We start from the raw sequence: 19,319 nt of genomic DNA on the forward strand, positions 1-19,319 counted from the left end.
AAGGCAAAACAATGGAAAGTTGACTTCAAAGTGCTGCATGAATATGCTCCCAACTTTCACCTTTGCGTTGAAGGATTAATATATTTTTGTATGGATCAAATACTCAATAAATAAAATACACAATAGTATAATAGGCTCTGGATTTAGGTTAGCAAGTATGTACTTCAAAAATATATCATTTAAAAAAAATGACTTTCATTTTACCATCAGCCTACAAGAGAAAAATGAGTGGGGGGCAGTCACTGGTCTGTATAGGGGTCAAGTGGGAATAAAATGGTGCAAAGTATCTACACAAGGGTGAATTTCATCCTAGGAGAGTAAAAGTCAAGATGTACAATTTAAGAAAGAGAGATTTATGTCACAATTTAGAGGCTGAAGAAGGAGGGACAAGAGATGCCTTAACTCTCAACTTCTCTAATGCCATTTTTATAAAATTATTGCTTTTCTAAAAAAAAATAATTACAGCCATCAAATAAATAAAGGTATCAAAATAAGAGTAGGATCCAGTTTTCCCTTAAGAGACATAATTTCACTATTTTCAGATACATTGAATAAGATAGACATTTTTCTCATCAGCACCTAACTGAAATTAGTTTGCGTCTTTTATTGTATGAGATTTCTAACATGTACATGACTGAAATTGAAAGAATAGTTAAAAAACCATTTGTCCTTGACAAAAGCTAGTATCAAATCGATATGCACTCCTTTTCAACTTTGTGCCCCAATCCTGCAATCACTTAAACATATACATAACTTAATTCACATGAATACAGGTCTGTTTCATCTTACGCTGGGGTTACGTTCCGCAGTCAGCGCGTAAAGCGAAAATTGCGTATAGTCAACATTACATTGAGTGTAATGGCGGGCAGAATCGCCCGCACTACAGAAACAGTATTTAAATTGTAATTTTTTTTATTTTTTTTTTGTTTTTTTCTTGGTTTTGTCGACCGCGTAAAGCTGAAATTGCGTACGTTAAATGCGCCTAAGATGAGACAGACCTGTAGTCACACTGATGCCAATGGAACTACTCATATGTATAAAATTATGCATGTTCTTATGTGATTGCAGGATCAGGACCTTAGTTAATAATGAAACAGATCTTTAACAGGTGCCTTCTGACCCTTTTTGTCTTTATCTTCTTACCACCATCATCCAATTGTTGTTGAAATCTCCATTTCAAAATTGTTTGGCTAGATCCAAAAGTTGCTTGACTATTCAAAGATGTACTTACTAACTGTTCCAGTTCTAAAATTTCTTGTTCCATGTAGGAGGGTGGTTATCCCACTCCTGCCCTGAAGGGCTTAAAACAGCCCTGGGAGACGGCTGTGGCAGGGAAAGCAGCTAATAGGCAGATTGGGAAGCAGCCGCAGCTGGGCCATGCCCCAGTCAGGCCTCAGCTGGCCCTATAAAAGCCAGGGAAGCCAGGAGCAGACACACAGTCTCTCTCTGCTTTCAGAGAGAGAGAGAGGGGTCTGGCTACTGGGAAGCTCAGGGTACCTAGAGTAAGGCAGGGCTGGAGAAAGGCCAGAGGGGCTGGGGAGCTCCAGGCAGGCAACTCCCCAGGCTGCAGGGCCTTGTCCAAGGCCCCATAGAGGTACTGGGTTGCAGAGAAAGGCAGCAGGTCCAAACCCTCCTTGCCAGTGATGAGTAGCTTATACTGCAGTCTGCCCCAGGGAACGGGGGCTAGTTGGTGACTGGCAGTAGCCTATGACTGAGGCCAGGTGGGGATAGGGGGTGAGGGTTCTCCGAGGAGGGGAGACCCTGATACTGAGGAGTGTATGGCTAGGGGGCAGCACACCAGATAATGGGGCACTGGAGTCCAGGGAGAGACATGGGGGCCAAGCAGAAGCGGGAAACTGGCATGCAGAGGGCACTCCAAGGCTGGAAACGAGCTAATTCCCAAGACACCAGCAGGAGGTGCCGCAGGGGAGACTCCCGCCCTGTCACATTCCAAAAGCAAAAGTTGCATCTTCCAAATTTAGGAACATTTTTGTTTCAATAGTCTAAATAGCTGCACAGTCCAAGTGATATTGTGTGTCTTCTTCCTCTTTCCAATGCTCTGTCTAAGCAGAATACAGGTGGGAAATGCTAATCTTCTAAACCAATGACTCTCAACCTTTTTGGGTTCAGGACCCATCTGTAAATGTTTATGGCCTGTCATGACCCTGTAAATAGTCTGGAGGTAGTTTTCAGTTGGATCCTGCCTGGTACTCACTCCACAGTGGCAGCTCCTGAAGCTCTTGTGCTGTGAGGCTGGCTGGGTTTGGCTCTCCATTCCAGGCATTGCAACCTTCGGAGTTGCAGCACCACTCAGGTTTGGCCCCATGCTCCTGACTGGACCAAATTTGTGAGAGTGGAGTTGTGACCCAGCTCATGGGGTTGCAGTACCTCTCACTTAAATTTGGCCTACCAGGACTCTCATTATCATGACGGCAGGGCCAAACCAGAGTGGTGCGGGAACCCCAAGAGGTTGTATTGCTCAGTCCCTGGAGCAGGGAGGCGAACCCAGACATCCCCGTGGGACAGGAGCTGCCACACAATCCTTTGAAACATTCTGGTGACTGAATTTTGCATCCCGACCCACAGGTGGAGAAACCCTGTTCTAAACTCTTTTCAGAGCAGCAGTTTAGACCTGCTAGGTTCTTATAGCAAAAACTGAATCTTTTTGAGCAAGAAGCAAAGAAAGAATTAAGTCTCATATCTGGAATATACTACTGTTAAGGGAAGTTTCCTTTATATTTAGTGAACACTGATAACAAACACCAAATTTAAACTTGAAAAAAGTTTCTATTTCCAATCCCTATTTCAACAGTTCAGAGGGCTTTTTCCATCTTTATTTCCCTACTTAACAGAATACACACAATGCAATTCTATGAAAAATACATTAATGCAACTTTATGCCTGGGAAATTAAACACACAAAAGGCAAAAAATGCAGACTTAAGAGCTAATTAACAGCTGCAGCTTAAACTTCTGCCAATGGATGAGACCTACTGATACTGATGTGGTTACTGTACATGAAAGCAACAATGAAAGTAGGCTATAACTTAAAAATTATATCAAAAATAACATGCTAAGTTTTAAATAGATCTTTCAGCTCTCTTCTAATCTAGGTAGTGAAGCTGCAGCATTGATAATGTTACTCTTGAAAGTGGAGAAGTTCTTTGGCTTAGTACATTAATTAAATACGAATGATGCTTTCAGCCTAGATCTCCTTTCCGCAGTCCCAGGATTCGGTCATTCCCTCTCCATCTTAGTCTTCCTTCGATCTCTACTTTTTGAACAAGCAGCACAATTCCCAGAGTTCTGTAGCCTTAAACTCTAACGCCAATGTGTTTCTGCTACTATCCATGGGTCAGGCCCTTTGACACTGATTTAACTATTATATGGGGAAGCAGTAATAAAGATAAAACATCATTTCTTGTCCCTTTTAAGCTCTTTGGAATAGTGCTGCTCTGCTAAGAGATTTTTTTTAAAGTTAAAAATAGCAGTTTATCTTCCTTGCTACCTCCATGAAGCTGTATGAATATAAAAGAGCCTTGAGAAGCACAACAGCAACAACACTCATGTCTAAAACCAGGATTCCAACAGTACTATGGAACTGGAGTGCTTGCCCAAAAGTCTGTGTAGCGAGAAAAGGAAAACAGGTGTATAAGGAAGGAAAATGGGAGAAAGAAATCAGGAGATAACTACAGAGAGATGGTATGGACTCTCTACATTTAATTAACACGGTCTGCCAAAGATCCGCACCCATTATCAGCTATGAAGAAAAAGAAACTGGTATTTCAAACTGCAGAAATGTGTTATTAATTAAACAAATATAGGCCTTAATTTTCATTAAGACTGTTTTAAGAAATGGCATTTTAAAATACATTTTGAGGAGTGACATTGGGAAATGTTTGATAAAGAAAGCACTAGCAACCTTCTTCAGACAATCTAATTGCAGCTTTCATTCAAAACCAACTTACAGTAACTAATAACACAAGAAGCTATCAGTGCCCATTTCTATGGAAACTAATAAAGTATAAAAATATACACATAGGTTTTAATATATCTATTCTGGTGTCAGAATAAAACAAATGAAAAATATTCTTGAAAATAGAAAAAATTTATTATAGCCCAAAATTATAATAAATTTAAAAGCACTCCCAAGTCATACTTTTTTTGCTTGTAATCAAATATATCTGAATCTTTATTCATTTCTCTGCATTTCACTGAGGTTTTTTTCCTTGCACATTGTGTGTGTGTGTGTTCGTATCAGAATACACAAATGTCTGCATTGCTCAAATCTCAAACAAAAAAAGATTTGTTTTTAATTACTGAATTACTGAAAACATCATAGTAAACAATAATTCAAACAAGTCAGCAAATATGGTCTATCTTTCTGAACGAAAACCTTGATAAATAGTTTGTTCTCAATATAGCCAAGGGAAAATTCAATACTACATCTCATTGTTTTCTACAACTTCAAATTTTAGGGTTTGCTTTTACAGTAGTAAATATCACAGCCACAGTTTTCCAGAGTAGCACTATCAGTGGTAAATTATTGTGCACAAAGGACTCGGACAGTTTCACTAGACAACACAGCAGTAAAAATGCATGAGCCGCACCCTACAGCTTCCATCACTGCTATCACTGACGGAGCTGTGCCTGTAGCAAATTAGAGGTGCAAAATTTGCTAGTGTAGATGCAGTATAGAAAAATCTGCACATCTTACTCAAGTTGTGGAGATAACTGCATGGCATATCCTGTACCAGTATGGTAAATGACAAACAGGAAAGAGTAAGAAACATTGCTTTGTGAATCTAAGACCAAATGGAATTCAACTGGCTATTTTATTTCCTTCTCACAAATATAAATATTTTATATACCTGCGCTGCTGCCCAAATGCAGTCTATGTGCTGAGTACTAAGTCGCCCTTCAGCTGCAAGAAAATTGAGAATCACTTGGCACTGTTTGATGATCTGCAAAGAGAGAACATATTTAGGATAGATTTAACAGAACAAAGAATTACTCCTCCATAAATACAGCAAAAATCAAATTATTTTACACAAACCTCAATATGTAAATTTGGTCCAAAAATATGCTCAACCACATTGTTGCTGATAAGCCAGTCTGCAAGCTCTTTTGCAATGGACCTACATATGAAAAAGAGTATTGATATATATATAAATTCTTTGTCTATATTGCATATTAAATCATTTCCCTAAGACAGTGTTCTTTTACTCAATTTTATTTGTATATTCACAATTATAAGAAAACTATTTTTGAATCTGAAATGTGTTCAGCTGGTATTGACAAGTATTTTCAAAAGTAGGAGTTATATAAATTACTTTTCTAGGGGAGCAATTTTTAAACTTTCCCTTATCAAAACTTGCTGACATAGCAATTCACACAGTTTTTAAAAAGTCATGTTATTTACATGACAATGCACCTAGTTAATTACACATGCACGGTATTTAGACACTTTCAAAATCACATTTTAGTTTCATCCATAACAGAATGGATCTCTGCCAACAGCCAATCAAAAAAATAAACTGTCAAACAGACCGAGATAACGGGATTGAATTTTCCTAACTAAAAACTGAGTTCCCCCTGAGTCTGGAAACGAACACATATATCCTTGTTCCTCCCACACAAGCAGATGGACCAATTTGTTTGCCAAGATTTTGGCATCAGGATCAATGTGTGACAATTTTGGTGTTCAGAGCACAGACTGTAGTTGATGTGCTGTTGGGGTAAAATCCTGTTCCCTGCACACAACCCAGGTAAAAGGGTTGTGCTCAGGGTGGGCTACAGGAATCTGAGTGAAAGGCACTCATGGCCACTACTACAGCCTCAGCATCTCCAGTTCTGATGATCACCCAGAGTAAGGAAACAAGAGTCCACAGGCTCAAAACGGAGAGAGGCAGAGTCCGCACAGCATGGAGCTGAGCCTGTAAGTAAAGCTTAATTTCCTAGCACTGGTTGTCAATTCCCTAATTATTCTGAAAAACCCAGTCACTAATGATAAGCCTCAACAGACCTTCACCACCAAAACTTATTTGTTATGAGTGCTCAATGCCCCAGCCAGAGCTCTCACAACCCCCCACACTCCAACACCCTGCTCCAGCCCAGAGCCCCCATCTGCCCTCCAAACCACTCAGCCCCAGCCCAGTGCACCTCGATCCCTTCATCCCCAGCCCCAACCTAAAGTCTGCACCCCCCAGCCAGAGCCCTCAGACACCCCTGCACCTCAACCCCCTGCCCCATCCCAGAGCCCCCTCCCACACTCCGAAACCCTCAGCCCCAACCCGGAGCTCCCTCCTGCACCCCAAACCCCTCATCCCTGGCACCACCCCAGAGCCCTCATCCCCTCTCACATCCCAACCCACTGTTTCAGCCTTGAGCCCCCTCCTGCACTCTGAACTCCTCATTTCTGGTCCTACCCCGGAGCCCACATGCCCTGCCGGAACCCTCACTCCATCCCCCTGACCCAGCCTGGTGAAAATGAGCAAGTGACTGAGGGTGGGGAAAGCAAGCGACAGAGGGAGGGGGGATGGAATGAGTGGGAGGCGGGGCCTCAGAGGAGGGGTGGGGCGGGGGGCAGGGCAATAGCGTTCAGTTTTGTGTGAGTAGAAAGTTGGCAACCCTAATCAGCTAGTACTCTTTCCATAAAACAGGGCCCTCAGGCACTGTGGAGGATCAATGTGACAAGATATCTGAAACTGCTAGGATAGGGATGAGAAACTAAACAGTTTTAAATATCAAGATTGGCTGGGGCAGTTTCATGCAACCAAGATCTGACCTGCTTCCTCCAGGTTTGCTTTTCAAAAAAAACTTTGGAGTCTAGAGAGGACAGTAAGGCACAAATGACAGTCCCCATCCACCAAAGGAAAAAACATCCACTGCTCAAGCGCCGTTCTCACTGATCAATTTCTAACAAAAGCTGTACTTTCAAAGCCTCCTGACCACACTCCTATCCAAGTACCCTCAGGTACTCATGTAAATGATCATAGTTCCATTGTTCACACAGCTCAGGATTTGACCAAAGGCATCAACTCTATTATCAATGAAATAACTTCCACTGGCTGTATGATTTTACTCCTTGAGAAACAGGTGGTGGGACTTGATCTGAGCTGCAAGAGATCTCTGTTGTAGATCATGAAGAGTGCGCAAATGTTTTAATTGTTGTGAAGCTATCAAGTAATTAATTTTCCTCTCAGCCCAGTCTCTTGTAGCAAGATGTCATCTCAAAGGAGCACCTACTAGCCAGTCTTTAAAGTAGGGGCAAATATAGATATGTCACTGATGCAGGGACAATAAATAAATAAAGTAACTTTCAGTAAATCCTGGGAACTGATAAAAGCATAAAGAGTACATGAGTACCAATAAAGAGCTGTACCAAGAAATCTTTGATGGAATTCCACATTAAGATATGTCTTAAATAAATAGTCACAAAAGAAATCATCAGGTCCCATTAATGCTAAATTGCTGCTCAGAATCTCAATTTTTAAACATTTATCCTCCTTAGAACAAGTTGGATAAAAATTTATCTTTTTTTCAAATAAAAAATGGGTTATTTTATTTAAATAGGATTTTTTTAATTAAATACATGCTTATTTTTAAAAATAAGCCTATTTAAAATTAAATTTGAAATTATAACAACCTATAAATGTACTATAATCTATTACATTACATTAAATTTATTACATTAAATAAAAATAATATTAAGCAGTGTATGTTTGCTGCTGAAATTTTAATGAAAGTCAAATGCTAACCCACTGGCCACTTAGTTCATAGAATATCAGGGTTGGAAGGGACCTCAGGAGGTCATCTAGTCCAACCCCCTACTTAAAGCAGGACTAATCCCCAGACAGATTTTTGCCCCTGATCTCTAAGTGGCCCTCTCAAGGATTGAACTCACAACCCTGGGTTTAACAGGCCAATGCTCAAACCCCTGAGCTATCCCTCCCTCATTCTGGTCCAGTATGTGGAACCAGAGTTTGCTGTGCCGCTAACCCAGCTTTTCACAACAGTAGCCTCTTCTGAAGGTTCAGAAAAAATATTTTCTTCATTTCAGTTTATTCAACTAGTTCAGTTCAATGCCTAAATCATTCAAAGTTAAGAAACTAACTGGGAGTTGAAAACGCAAGAAAGCTTGTTTTCCTCCTCCAATGTATGAATAAAAGCTTAATATGAGAGGATGAGATCTACTAGTTTAAAAACTTGAAGGACAACGATGACCAGAAACAGTCAGTTCCAGTACAGATAACACTTTACTTAATAAATCGTCAGCTGATTTATGCAAAAAATGTTTTGATAATTTTTTTCTTATGTATTCAGAACATTTAAGGTAGTTTTATTTACCTAACAAAATTTGAAATACTTATTCTGTGCATTTTTAATTTAATTTTCCTTACAAATAAAGCCTGAAATAAATCACAAGTGAAAAATGAATCTAATAAGTAAGAAATACATCATTCACTTTTTTCTAACATAAAAAATGTAAATATTAAGAATCTGAATAAATATATGTTAAGCTATATAACTGCTTAAATAAATGAATATCCGCATACTGTATCCCAGTTAGCAAAAAAGAGGCATCATATTTCATTTAAAGGCTACATATCACTGCAAATTAACATATTTTAATGATTACCAACCAATGAGAATCAACTTCTCTTTAGGAAAACAACTAAAGTACAAATGCAAAACAAGGTTAAAACTGATTATTTAAATCAAGGTTTCCTGCTTGGTGTTTTAAATAATTATTAAAACTGGTAATTTAAATTGCTTTAATTTAAATCAATCCACCATGCTTTAGAATCAGCACTAGACAAACATTGCTGGACTTACTATATGCAACTAAGACAAAAGAACAGACTGCTTGAATTTTTTCTAATTAAGACATTAGCCTATTGGCTGAATGTCCATGAGGTGCTAGTCCAGAGATAGGGCAAACTACGGCCCACTGGCAGGGGCGGCTCTAGACATTTCGCCGCCCCAAGCAGGGCGGCATGCCGCGGGGGGCGCTCTGCCGGTCGCCGGGAGGGCGGCAGGTGGCTCCGGTAAAGCCGCGGGACCAGCGGGACCTGATTCTATCTGCGGGAGGTCCACCGGAGCCGCCTGCCGCCCTCCCCGCGACCGGCAGAGCGCCCCCCGCAGCATGCCGCCCCAAGCACGTGCTTGGCGTGCTGGGGCCTGGAGCCGCCCCTGCCCACTGGCCAGATCTGGCCCACAGGACCATCCTGCCCAGCCCTTGAGCTCCTGGCCGGGGAGGCTCACCCCCGACCCCTCCCCTGTTGTCCCCCCGCCCCCACAGCCATGCCACGGCACGGGCAGTGCTCTGGGAAGCGGGGTTGCGGGCTCCTGCCAGGCGGCGTGGCTGCCAGACATGCTGTTCTGAGCAGCATGATAAGGGGGCTCTGGAGGTGGATAAGGGGCGGTGGGGTCTCTGGGGGTAGTCAGAGGACAGGGGGCGGTTGGATGGGGTGGAGGTTCTGGGGGTGGGGCAGGGGTGTGGATAGGGGTATGGGGATGGGGAATGGGGGGTTGGACAGGCATGGGGTCCTGGGGGGCCTGTCAGGGGGTTGGGGTGTGGATAAGGGTCAGAGCAGTCAGGGGACTGGGAGCAGGGGCTGGATGGGGGTGGGGTCCAAGAGGGGGTTAGGGGTGGGGGGTCCCAGGAGGGGGCGGGTAGGGGATAAGGAGTGGAGGGGGCTGGATGGGTTGGGGCTTTTGAGGGGGGCAGCCAGGGGGCAGGAAGTGGGAAGGGTTGGATAGGGGGCGGGGGCCAGGCAGTTTGGGGAGGCACAGCCTTCCCTAACCAGCCTGCCATACAGTTTTGTAACCCCAATGTGGCCCTCAGGCCAAAAAGTTTGCCCACCCCTGTGCTAGACTGTCAAGAATCATGTTTTGTATTTTGGTTGCTCTGAAGGACAAACAAGGACAAAAAGTTTCCTATGGAAGAGTTCCTTCAAATTCTATGAAGTATCCCGCCAAAGGTTTCCATCTGTAATCAGCAACTTATTTTTTTGTTCTGATAGGTTGTGGATTATTATGGTGAAAGGGTGAATTTGTTCTTCAAAAGGCAAAAATCCTTTGTTTTCTTGGTGGGCTCAGTTGTCAGACTGAGCTCTGGAAGCCCTGAACGAAAACATTGACTGACATCCAATCTGACACTGGATTTACTTGTGAGTGACAAAAATAAATCTGATCCCTGTGTAAGGTAGAATACTGGTTTTTATTTTCCAGTAAAGAGGCTTTCTGGTCAGCTTTATTCTGGAAAATCTTGCCCAGAGTATCTCCTCTGAAACACATTAACTTTTACATGAAATGGCTATTAGACCGTGTGACCAGCACCAAGCATTCTGTTCATTATGACGCTGAATAAGGAGAAACAGATTTGTGGGAAAAGAGCAAGGATGCATCAGAGAGAAAAACTGAAACTAACATTAGCAGTTTCTGCTTTCTCCTGTGTCAAGGAAGAGATCAGCTTTATGGTGTACTTTTCCCAGAAATGCCAGTCTGCAGCATGGTTAAATTAGACTTAGTGACCAGTTCACAGCCTTCCCTTCCCACTTCCCTATTAAAATCAGACTCCAGGTTCCAATCACAAATATTGCATAAGACCACTGTGTTGTCAAGGACAATGGAAGTATTTCTGACACGGGAGATTATTACTGAGTATTCCCTGGTACTGCTCCCCAAGTCTTAGATTCTTTTGCAAACTTTATCATTTGTAGATAAATTTAAGAATTAGCTTGTTATCAAGATGCATTCAGAACTCATGTACAATGTTCTCCAAATAAAAGTGCACTGGGAAATATGTCCAATTTTTTTCTGGGTAACATAAATGTAACTTCTTTTTTTTAAGTATCAACTTGGGATACAATTTTGTCTACAGGGTTTTTTTAGCTGTTGCCTGATATCCTTGCTCATGCTGAATCAGATCCAACAACATAGACACCTCATTAATGAGTAATTCCAAATCCTTTTGAAATGGCTCCAGATTTCACAGGGCCCTGAGACCTCAGAGTATTCAATTCCTTAGATGAGAAAGAGACCTCTCTATTTATTTCAATCCTGGTGTTGTGGGGACAATGTGTGGGAGCTTGAGACTGGGTTAGATAGACACCTTCTTGGTCTGGAAATGCATAATCTCAGGGCGTCATTAAGAATTTCTACACTATTTGCTGTGCGTTTCATATAAATTCTTGGCTGATTAATGTCTGGTAAAGAATTAATCAAGTTTACAATACTGGTAAGGTGATTCTTAAATCAAAAGGCTTCTCAAAAATTTTCTGTTTTTACAATATTATCCAATCTGAGCTCTGAGCCTCTGTTGCCAGCCTGGAGGACATCAGCCACGATGCCGTGACATCAGCCGTGACCATGGACCTTGCGGCCGAGTCCACCGCATCAGAGGCAGCCTGGAGGGAGGCCCTTGCCACGGTTTTCCCTTCCTCAAGAATGGCAAGGAACTCTATCTTGGACGTCTCAGGCAACAAATCCACAAATCTGGACATTGACATGGTTTGCCCCTCGGAGCTGGAGGCTGACAGATGAATAAACCTTTCTCCCAAATAAGTTGAGCCTCTTCCCTTCCTTATTTTTGGGAGTTGGGCCTCGTTGCCCTTACCTCTAACTTTCATTGTCCATTGAGACCACAAGGCAGTTTAGGGATGAGGGAGGATATAAATATTTGAACCCCTTAGCGGGGATGTAATACTTCCTTTCTGCCCTCTTAGAGATGGGCAGGAGAGAGAATGGGGTTTGCCATAAAGTTTTTACAAGCTTTCCCAGCCCTTCATGCACAGGGAGTGCCACCTTGGAAGGGGCCACTGTGGCCAAGATGTCAAACAAACGTCAGAGGGTTCCGCCAACTCTTCTGCCTGTAACCCCAGGCTCACTGCCACCCTCTTCAGCAGCTCCCGATGTGCCCTGGCGTTGTCTTTTGGCACCATCTGTGATGGTCCCACCACTGCCTTGTCAGACGAGGACGATAAGAAGGCAAAGGCAGGAGCAGGGGTTGGCACCGCCTCCTCTGGTTGGGTGACCTTCACTGCAGCTGGAGAAGGCTTGCAGGCACCTCACTCAGACCCTGCATCTGAATCTGGGGCTGGTCAAGAAACAGTGGTCGACCTCCTCTCTGATGTCTTTGATACAGAGCATTGCATGAGGGCCCCTGGTGCCTGTGGAAACCCACATGGGTTCCAGAACTGCCATGGGGTAGGCCATTGGACTTGGGGCCAGGCACGGGCCAGTGGCACTGGGGAACCCCCCAAGGCTTGATCAGACACATCTGGCCCAAGGGACCCAGTACCTCGAAGGAGGAGGAGGAATGGTGTTGTCTTGGGGACCACTGCAATGCCGATGAGGCCTCAGAGTACTCTTCCTGCCTGCTTCCATGACGCTCATGGCAGGGAAGGGGGATGGTACTGAAGCTTGAGGTCCTGGCATCTGCTTGGGGCCGGTGGCAGAGCTCGGCGGATCAGCGACGGTTATCAGCAAGGAACTGCAGTGGCAAAAGGAGCAGAATGTGGGGCCGCCAGCAGGCCCCACGCCAGCAGCTCCTTTGGCGTGACTATACTACCCCCAGTCCCCAGCCCTGTCCTCCAGTGGGGCTGTTCAGACCCCAGACAGGAGAAAGGAGATGCAGCGTCGCAGCTGTGTGGAAGCACTATAGCCCCGCTGGAGGAGCTGCCGCTGCTGTGGTTCCCTTCTAAATGTGCCCCCCCCAGAGGCATCTGGGGAGGGGCACGTGACCCTTCTTGCCCCTTCCAGGCATTGCCTTTGTGGGGAACAGCCGCATAGTGGCTCAACTGGGGTCCTGTGCCCTGAGGAGCGATGTCTCCTAACCAGAGACTGCTGCCGTTCTGGGTGCACCATCCACCTGTGCTGACCACTGGACAACCAGCGCCATCCCACAGGGGACTGGTACCAAGAGTCCTGCAAATGGTGTCAGGAACTCCAGTCGGTCTGGGCAGGTCGGAAGCGCATTCCTGGGTATTGTCACTTCAACGCCAACCACCGCAGTGCCGGGGAGCGATGCTACACCAAAGGGGACCATGGTATGGGTCCCCCCAGTGCTGGCTTCCCCCTGGAGACAATCACATCTGGACGAGGGGTTGAGGGCACTGGCAAAGACAATGTCTTTTGCAGCCTAGAAGAACTATTGTGTTCCATGTCTCAAGTATTTATAGATACCAGCCTCCCAAACTTTTTTCTAAATACGTGTATGATAACATGTCTGCAAGTCAGGATAAATTACAAAATAATAAATATCTGAGGGGTATGGAAATACACTGTACATCTTACCCAATGGTCCCAGAATATCCATATTTCATAATTCCTTAGTGTTCAAGGAACTCTTGTCAATTTGCTAAGAATCTCAAGAATCTTGAATACTGCATACAGATGTGGTCTCATCTCAAAAAAGATATACTAGTATTAGAAAAGGTTCAGAGAAGGGCAACTAAAATGATCAGGGGTTTGGAACAGGTCTCATATGAGGAGAGATTAAAGAGGCTAGGACTTTTCAGCTTGGGAAAGAGGAGACTAAGGGGGGATATGATAGAGGTATATAAAATCATGAGTGATGTGGAGAAAGTGAATAAGGAAAAGTTATTTACGTGTCCCCATAATATAAGAATTAGGGGCCACCAAATGAAATTAATGGGCAGCAGGTTTAAAACAAATAAAAAAGTTCTTCACACAGTGCACAGTCAACCTGTGGAACTCCTTGCCTGAGGAGGTTGTGAAGGCTAGGACTATAACAGGGTTTAAAAGAGAACTAGATAAATTCATGGAGGTTAAGTCCATTAACGGCTATTAGCCAGGATGGGTAAGGAATGGTGCCCCTAGCCTCTGTTTGTCAGAGGGTGGAGATGGGTGGCAGGAGAGAGATCACTTGATCATTACCTGTTAGGTTCACTCCCTCCGGGGCACCTGGCATTGGCCACTGTCGTTAGACAGGATACTGGGCTGGATGGACCTTTGGTCTGACCCAGTATGGCCATTCTTATGTTATGTTGTGTTATGATTTACTCTGACTGTACTACCACTAAATTTTGTTAGAGAGATATGGAAGGAATTCCTGAAGAAAGCAATTTTAGTGGTCTCTTAGGGTAGCTCCTGCAAAGCGTTGAGCACCTTCAACACTAACTGACTTCTATGAGAGTTAAGGGTGCTAAGCATGTTACAAGATCAAAACATTAATACCTGGAAATATGAAGCATATAAATGTGATTCTAGCTGTGTGTTTTGAAGAGGAGTGAGGTTACAACTAAGAGGTAAAGATCCCAATAACAGAGTTAAGAGCATCTGGTGCTAAGGAGAAAAACAGGTCTATAATAAATGTCATCTATTCAGTTCTCCCTCTTCTGTAATCCAAGAAAACAGAGGATTTCTGTAAATCCTAAGAGAAGAATGATTGTCTGGCTAAGCTAGGAGGAGGACAGGAGACACTGGATGTAGTTTAATTAGGCCACAACTTTAGTTGTGTACCCAGGTGATAAAAGTATGCAGTGCAGGTATTTCCATAATCAATTTCAATATATACCCAGGACATTTACATCAGCCCTTACCCATCCTGGTTCCCAGGCAAGCCACTGCCGGGACCTCACCATCCCCCCACTCAAATGAGGGTTAATGCGGGACTATAAAGGAAGGGGGGGATTGGCTTCCTACCATACCAGTCATAGGAGCCCCGAACCCCCTCTATTTCCACTCCTTTAAAGAATAATTCCTTTAAATCCTTTACCAATCCATTTTATCTGATCATTGTATTCCTATCCTATGGAATAGCTGCACTGGACACCTGCCCCAAATTTACATAATGAGTTGCAACATCAGGCCTAAGTCGCATATCCTGTTCACTCCAATTAAGCCCCTCTGAACCCACTGGGGGAAGGCGAAAAACCCCACTTCATCTTGGCCAATCTGGCAATAAGAAGAAAATTCTTTCCCAGCTCCCACAACCACCCGAGAAAGGAGCAACTATCACAACACCCACAGCAGATCCTGACAAAACTCAGTATTTAACTACTTCCAGAGGTGGGGTGGTGGGTACTGCTCCACCTGGCCCAGGTAAAAAAAGGGCTTTTCCTGCACTGGCATGGACCTACATATAGTCTCCCCGCCCCAGTCACCTGTTGGGGGGAGGGGGGGAATCAGTATCCCCACGCTGACCTGTTCAGCAGCTGCAGCAGAAAGTCATTCTCTGGCTCCCTAGCCCTTAAACAGCCCTTACACACCATTTCCAACAAGCCAGACATCAGCCCCTACCACTTAATGTATAGCGAGGTCATTGGATAAACTTCTCAAAAGATTATCTGAATATAATACTATTTAAAATTAAAATTGATAACCATATTTGGTACTTCAGCTCTTTTCTGTATTAGCTACTGACTTTCTTTATCAGTGACCTGTACTGTTTCAAAGTTGAACTTAAGTTTATTTGTAGTAATATTTAAAAAATTAGGAAGCAAAGCGGCCAGAAAGACTGACTATGCCCATCCCCTCCTTGATTCAGTTTAACAAGTACTTGTTATACAAGAATTTTTCAATTCATAAACATTTTTAATCTACTAAGTATAAATCCTTTTGCAATGTTTATATTACATTGGATACACATGAAATGGGGTACTTTTATTTCAAATTATTAGAAAAAATCCACAGACAAGGATTCATTTTTTGGGAATTCGCATAGAATACTTTACATACAAGGTTCTCTTCATATTTTTGGGAGTCCTCACAATTACAGGCATGAGCCACAGTTTGTACACTGATCCTGTGCTTTCACCAGCTATATAATCAGCTGATAGGCCTTTCCAAATATTTCATTGACACAAAAAGGTAAAACCATCAATGCCTTGATTCAGTTTAACAAGTACTTGTTATACAAGAATTTTTCAAGTCATAAACATTTTTAATCTATTAAGTTTAAGAAGATATCTTTTTCCAGATATTTTATTTTTTTCTTTACTCATTTGAGGTAATTGCTATCCCTACTGCCTCATGATCTTTCAGGTGTTGTTGATTAGTAAGTATCTAGTTAGCAAAACTGTGGTCCACTCTATTAAACAAGGTTAAAGGACATGCTCACATAAATGTAGACTAATAAATTTAATCTTTGTTTCCACATTAAATGAACACAATTTATTAAAATGTAAATGTAAACCCTGATTTAGATTTAACTCCTTCATGATTTAATTCCATTAATCTGAGTGGGGTTACACTGATAAGTACCAGAGAAAAGTCATTGTCTGTAGCACATAAACTGAATTTCTCTCCATTTGCTACAGTCCTAGTGTAAACAAACTCTCCCTAAATATAACATTTGTCAAATGAGGATAACAACACTTCCCACTTTATGGTGTTTTATGGAAGATTAGTTCATTAAATGAATGTGAGGTTCTCAGATGCTTCACAGATAAGCATCACAGAATAGCCTATAAATATATAATAAATGAAAACACAGTGAAAGGTCTGAAGTAAGTGCCTAATTATCATGACAACTGTCCTATTCTGGGTTTCTTTTGTGTGTATATTTATTTATTTTGTAAGTACAAGGAGTAAGTTTGCCATTGACTCATTCTGCCTTCGATCATGGTATAGGAGTTCCCCAGGATTCACATCAGTCCACTGCTTTTCACTATTTATTCACTATCTGCAGGAATTTTCTTCCAGACAAAGGGCCCAAAGTTTCACTTTTGTCTGGAAATTATACAAATTTAATTCTCATTCTCTCCAAAATGATTGTCTGATATTCAACTAGAAGACATCTTATCATTCTTTCCCAGTTTCAAATGACCACTGTCTTGAATTTAACGTAGAAAAAAATGTTGCAATGATAGTCCTTAACATAAACTGAACAAATTCACTTTATCCATTATACCTATTACCATGTTTCAAAATACTGTTACCAGACAACTTTTATCAACCAGACACTCTAAACATGAGATCATTCCATTGAGCACAAATAAAAGTTAATGCAAAATTGTAATACTGTATTTTTGATACACATATTTTCTTCTACAGTTCTCTTTTGTTTCTAGCTGTTGAAATCTGACAGTGCAATTCTGATTATATAAAGTTGTTGGGGGACACCAATACACTTCAGATAACTGGAGGACATTTATCACTTCTTTCCTCAGGATGTTGCATGTCGCTAATATTTGTAAAATATCTTGAAAACTTAAAGCACTATATAAATGTTAAAGTATTATGATTATCACTAGAATACCTCTTAATCCTAGAACTCTCTTCCAGACTATTTCTCTACTCTGACTCTCATTCTATTTTCAAAGTTAGATCGAAAAGGTTTATTTTTAATCTAATTTTTAGCTAAACTGCAAGGAGGTGTGTACCAATAATTGGTATTTTATTTCTTCTACAATGCTTTACAAATCTAGAGGCATTCTATGATTATGTAATATCATTACAGTTCAGGCAAGATTAATAAAATAGCTCAATTTCCAGTACAAATTCACATGTAACATCTTAAAAAAATATTTCTTCAGCTTTTACCACTTCATGCTAATAAGTCAAAAGTATGAGTTAGGGACACTTAGATCACACACTACAAACAAACAAACAAACAAACATTAAACAAAAAATAAGGGTGACCAGGGACTTAATGCAAAACATTACCCCTTTTGGTAAAGTATCAGAGGTGTAGCCGTGTTAGTCTGGATCTGCAAAAGCAGCGAAGAGTCCTGTGGCACCTTACAGACTAACAAACGTATTGGAGCATGAACTTTCGTGAGTGAATACCCACTTCGTCATGACATGCATCCGACGAAGTGGGTATTCACCCACAAAAGCTCATGCTCCAATACGTCTGTTAGTCTGTAAGGTGCCACAGGACCCTTTTGGTAATGATTCTGGAGAATTATTCTCCCTCTAATACACAAATAACTGTACAAACTATGGTATTCTACAAATGACATGCTTACAACAACAGAACTTGGGAAGAATAAGGCATATCAGCAGTGTTTTTAGGATTTAGCATTTGGGATGGCAGATGAACAGCAAAGACTTAAACACAAAGAGCTTGACTTTCACTAACTGGAACCATTTTAAAAAGTCTTGATTAAATACTGTGGCTACTGTGAAAGCGGCTAACTCCTTAAATGTCACGGAACTCTACTCACAACATGTTTGGATCAAAGAGTTTTATCCATTTTGAACAGAAACTGAACAGAACAGAAACTGCTCTCCCTTTTGACTTCTCCCAGAAGAACACAAATAAATCAGATAAATTTCAAAAGAGCTTCATTTTGTCCAAGTAATAAATCAAAGCTCTTCTGACATCTAATTTGTACAGTCTAGCTTCCATAGGCATTCTATGAGACTTGGGGGGAAAGAATGTTCAGATGAAACTCAAAAATGTATCATTCACTACATGTTGTTTGTGAAAAGTACAACAGGAGGGCCTACTAGGAAAGCTTGGATTTCACATGCTGTCATAGATGAGACAGTTCCTTGAATACGACGCTGAAAAGCTGAAATAGCCACTAAACAGGGCCGGCTCCAGGGTTTTTGCTGCTCCAAGGGGTGGCGGGGGGGGGGGGGGCAAGGGGAGGAAAGATGCGATCGCGATCAGCGGCAGCTCCACCGCGCTGCTCTCTTCTTTGGCAGCAATTCGGTGGCAGGTCCTTCCCTCCGAGAGGGACCGAGGGACTTGCCGCTGAATTGCCGCCAAAGACCACGACGTGCTGCCCCTTCCCCTTGGCCGCCCCAAGCACCTGCTTGCTGGGCTGGTGCCTGGAGCCGGCCCTGCCACTAAAGGCAACTTAACTATAGGAAGAGACAATTGTGAGATTATTATCTCTAGGTATATGATCTAGGATCAGAAGCTAAGTTCCAAGCTGCATGACCGCACAGCATGCTATCAAGGGCCACACAGATGGGGAGAGGCGACCCTCCCCTGGCCCTGAGAGGAAGTAAATAACATTTCCTTTTTACTTTTTCCACAACAGTCATGATTTTATAGACCTCTATCATATCCCCCCTTAGTCTTCTCTTTTCCAAGCTGAGAAGTCCCAGTCTTATTAATCTCTCCTCATATGGAAGCTGTTCCAGGCCCCTAATCATTTCTGTTGTCCTTGTCTGAACCTTTTCCAATTCCAACATATCTTTTTTTAGATGAATTTAATCTGCCATTTTGTTGCCCAATCACTAAGTTTTGTGAGATCCCTTTGTAACTCTTTGCAGTCTGATTGGGACTTAACTATCTTGAGCAGTTTTGTATCATCTGCAAATTTTGTCACCTCACTGTTTACCCCTTTTTCCAGATAATTTATTAATATGCTGAATAGCACTGGTCCCAGT

At 42.3% G+C, this 19,319-nt stretch overlaps 1 protein-coding gene across 6 annotated transcripts in view; it reads right to left on the reverse strand.

Annotated features, from left to right (window-relative positions):
• USP34 (ubiquitin specific peptidase 34) overlaps positions 1 to 19,319 on the reverse strand; it is a 310,790-nt gene that overhangs the window by 215,888 nt on the left and 75,583 nt on the right. For all 6 annotated transcript variants that reach the window (XM_039529334.1, XM_039529332.1, XM_039529335.1 and 3 more), the window contains exons 9-10: positions 5,056 to 5,137; positions 4,871 to 4,963 (exon numbers count right to left, since the gene is read on the reverse strand). In XM_039529334.1, the coding sequence (XP_039385268.1) occupies positions 4,871 to 4,963; positions 5,056 to 5,137 (175 nt within the window). The remainder of the gene's footprint in view (positions 1 to 4,870; positions 4,964 to 5,055; positions 5,138 to 19,319) is intronic.

Source organism: Mauremys reevesii, linkage group 3 (genome assembly GCF_016161935.1).
Source record: "Mauremys reevesii isolate NIE-2019 linkage group 3, ASM1616193v1, whole genome shotgun sequence".
Taxonomy (NCBI): Eukaryota; Metazoa; Chordata; order Testudines; family Geoemydidae; genus Mauremys; species Mauremys reevesii.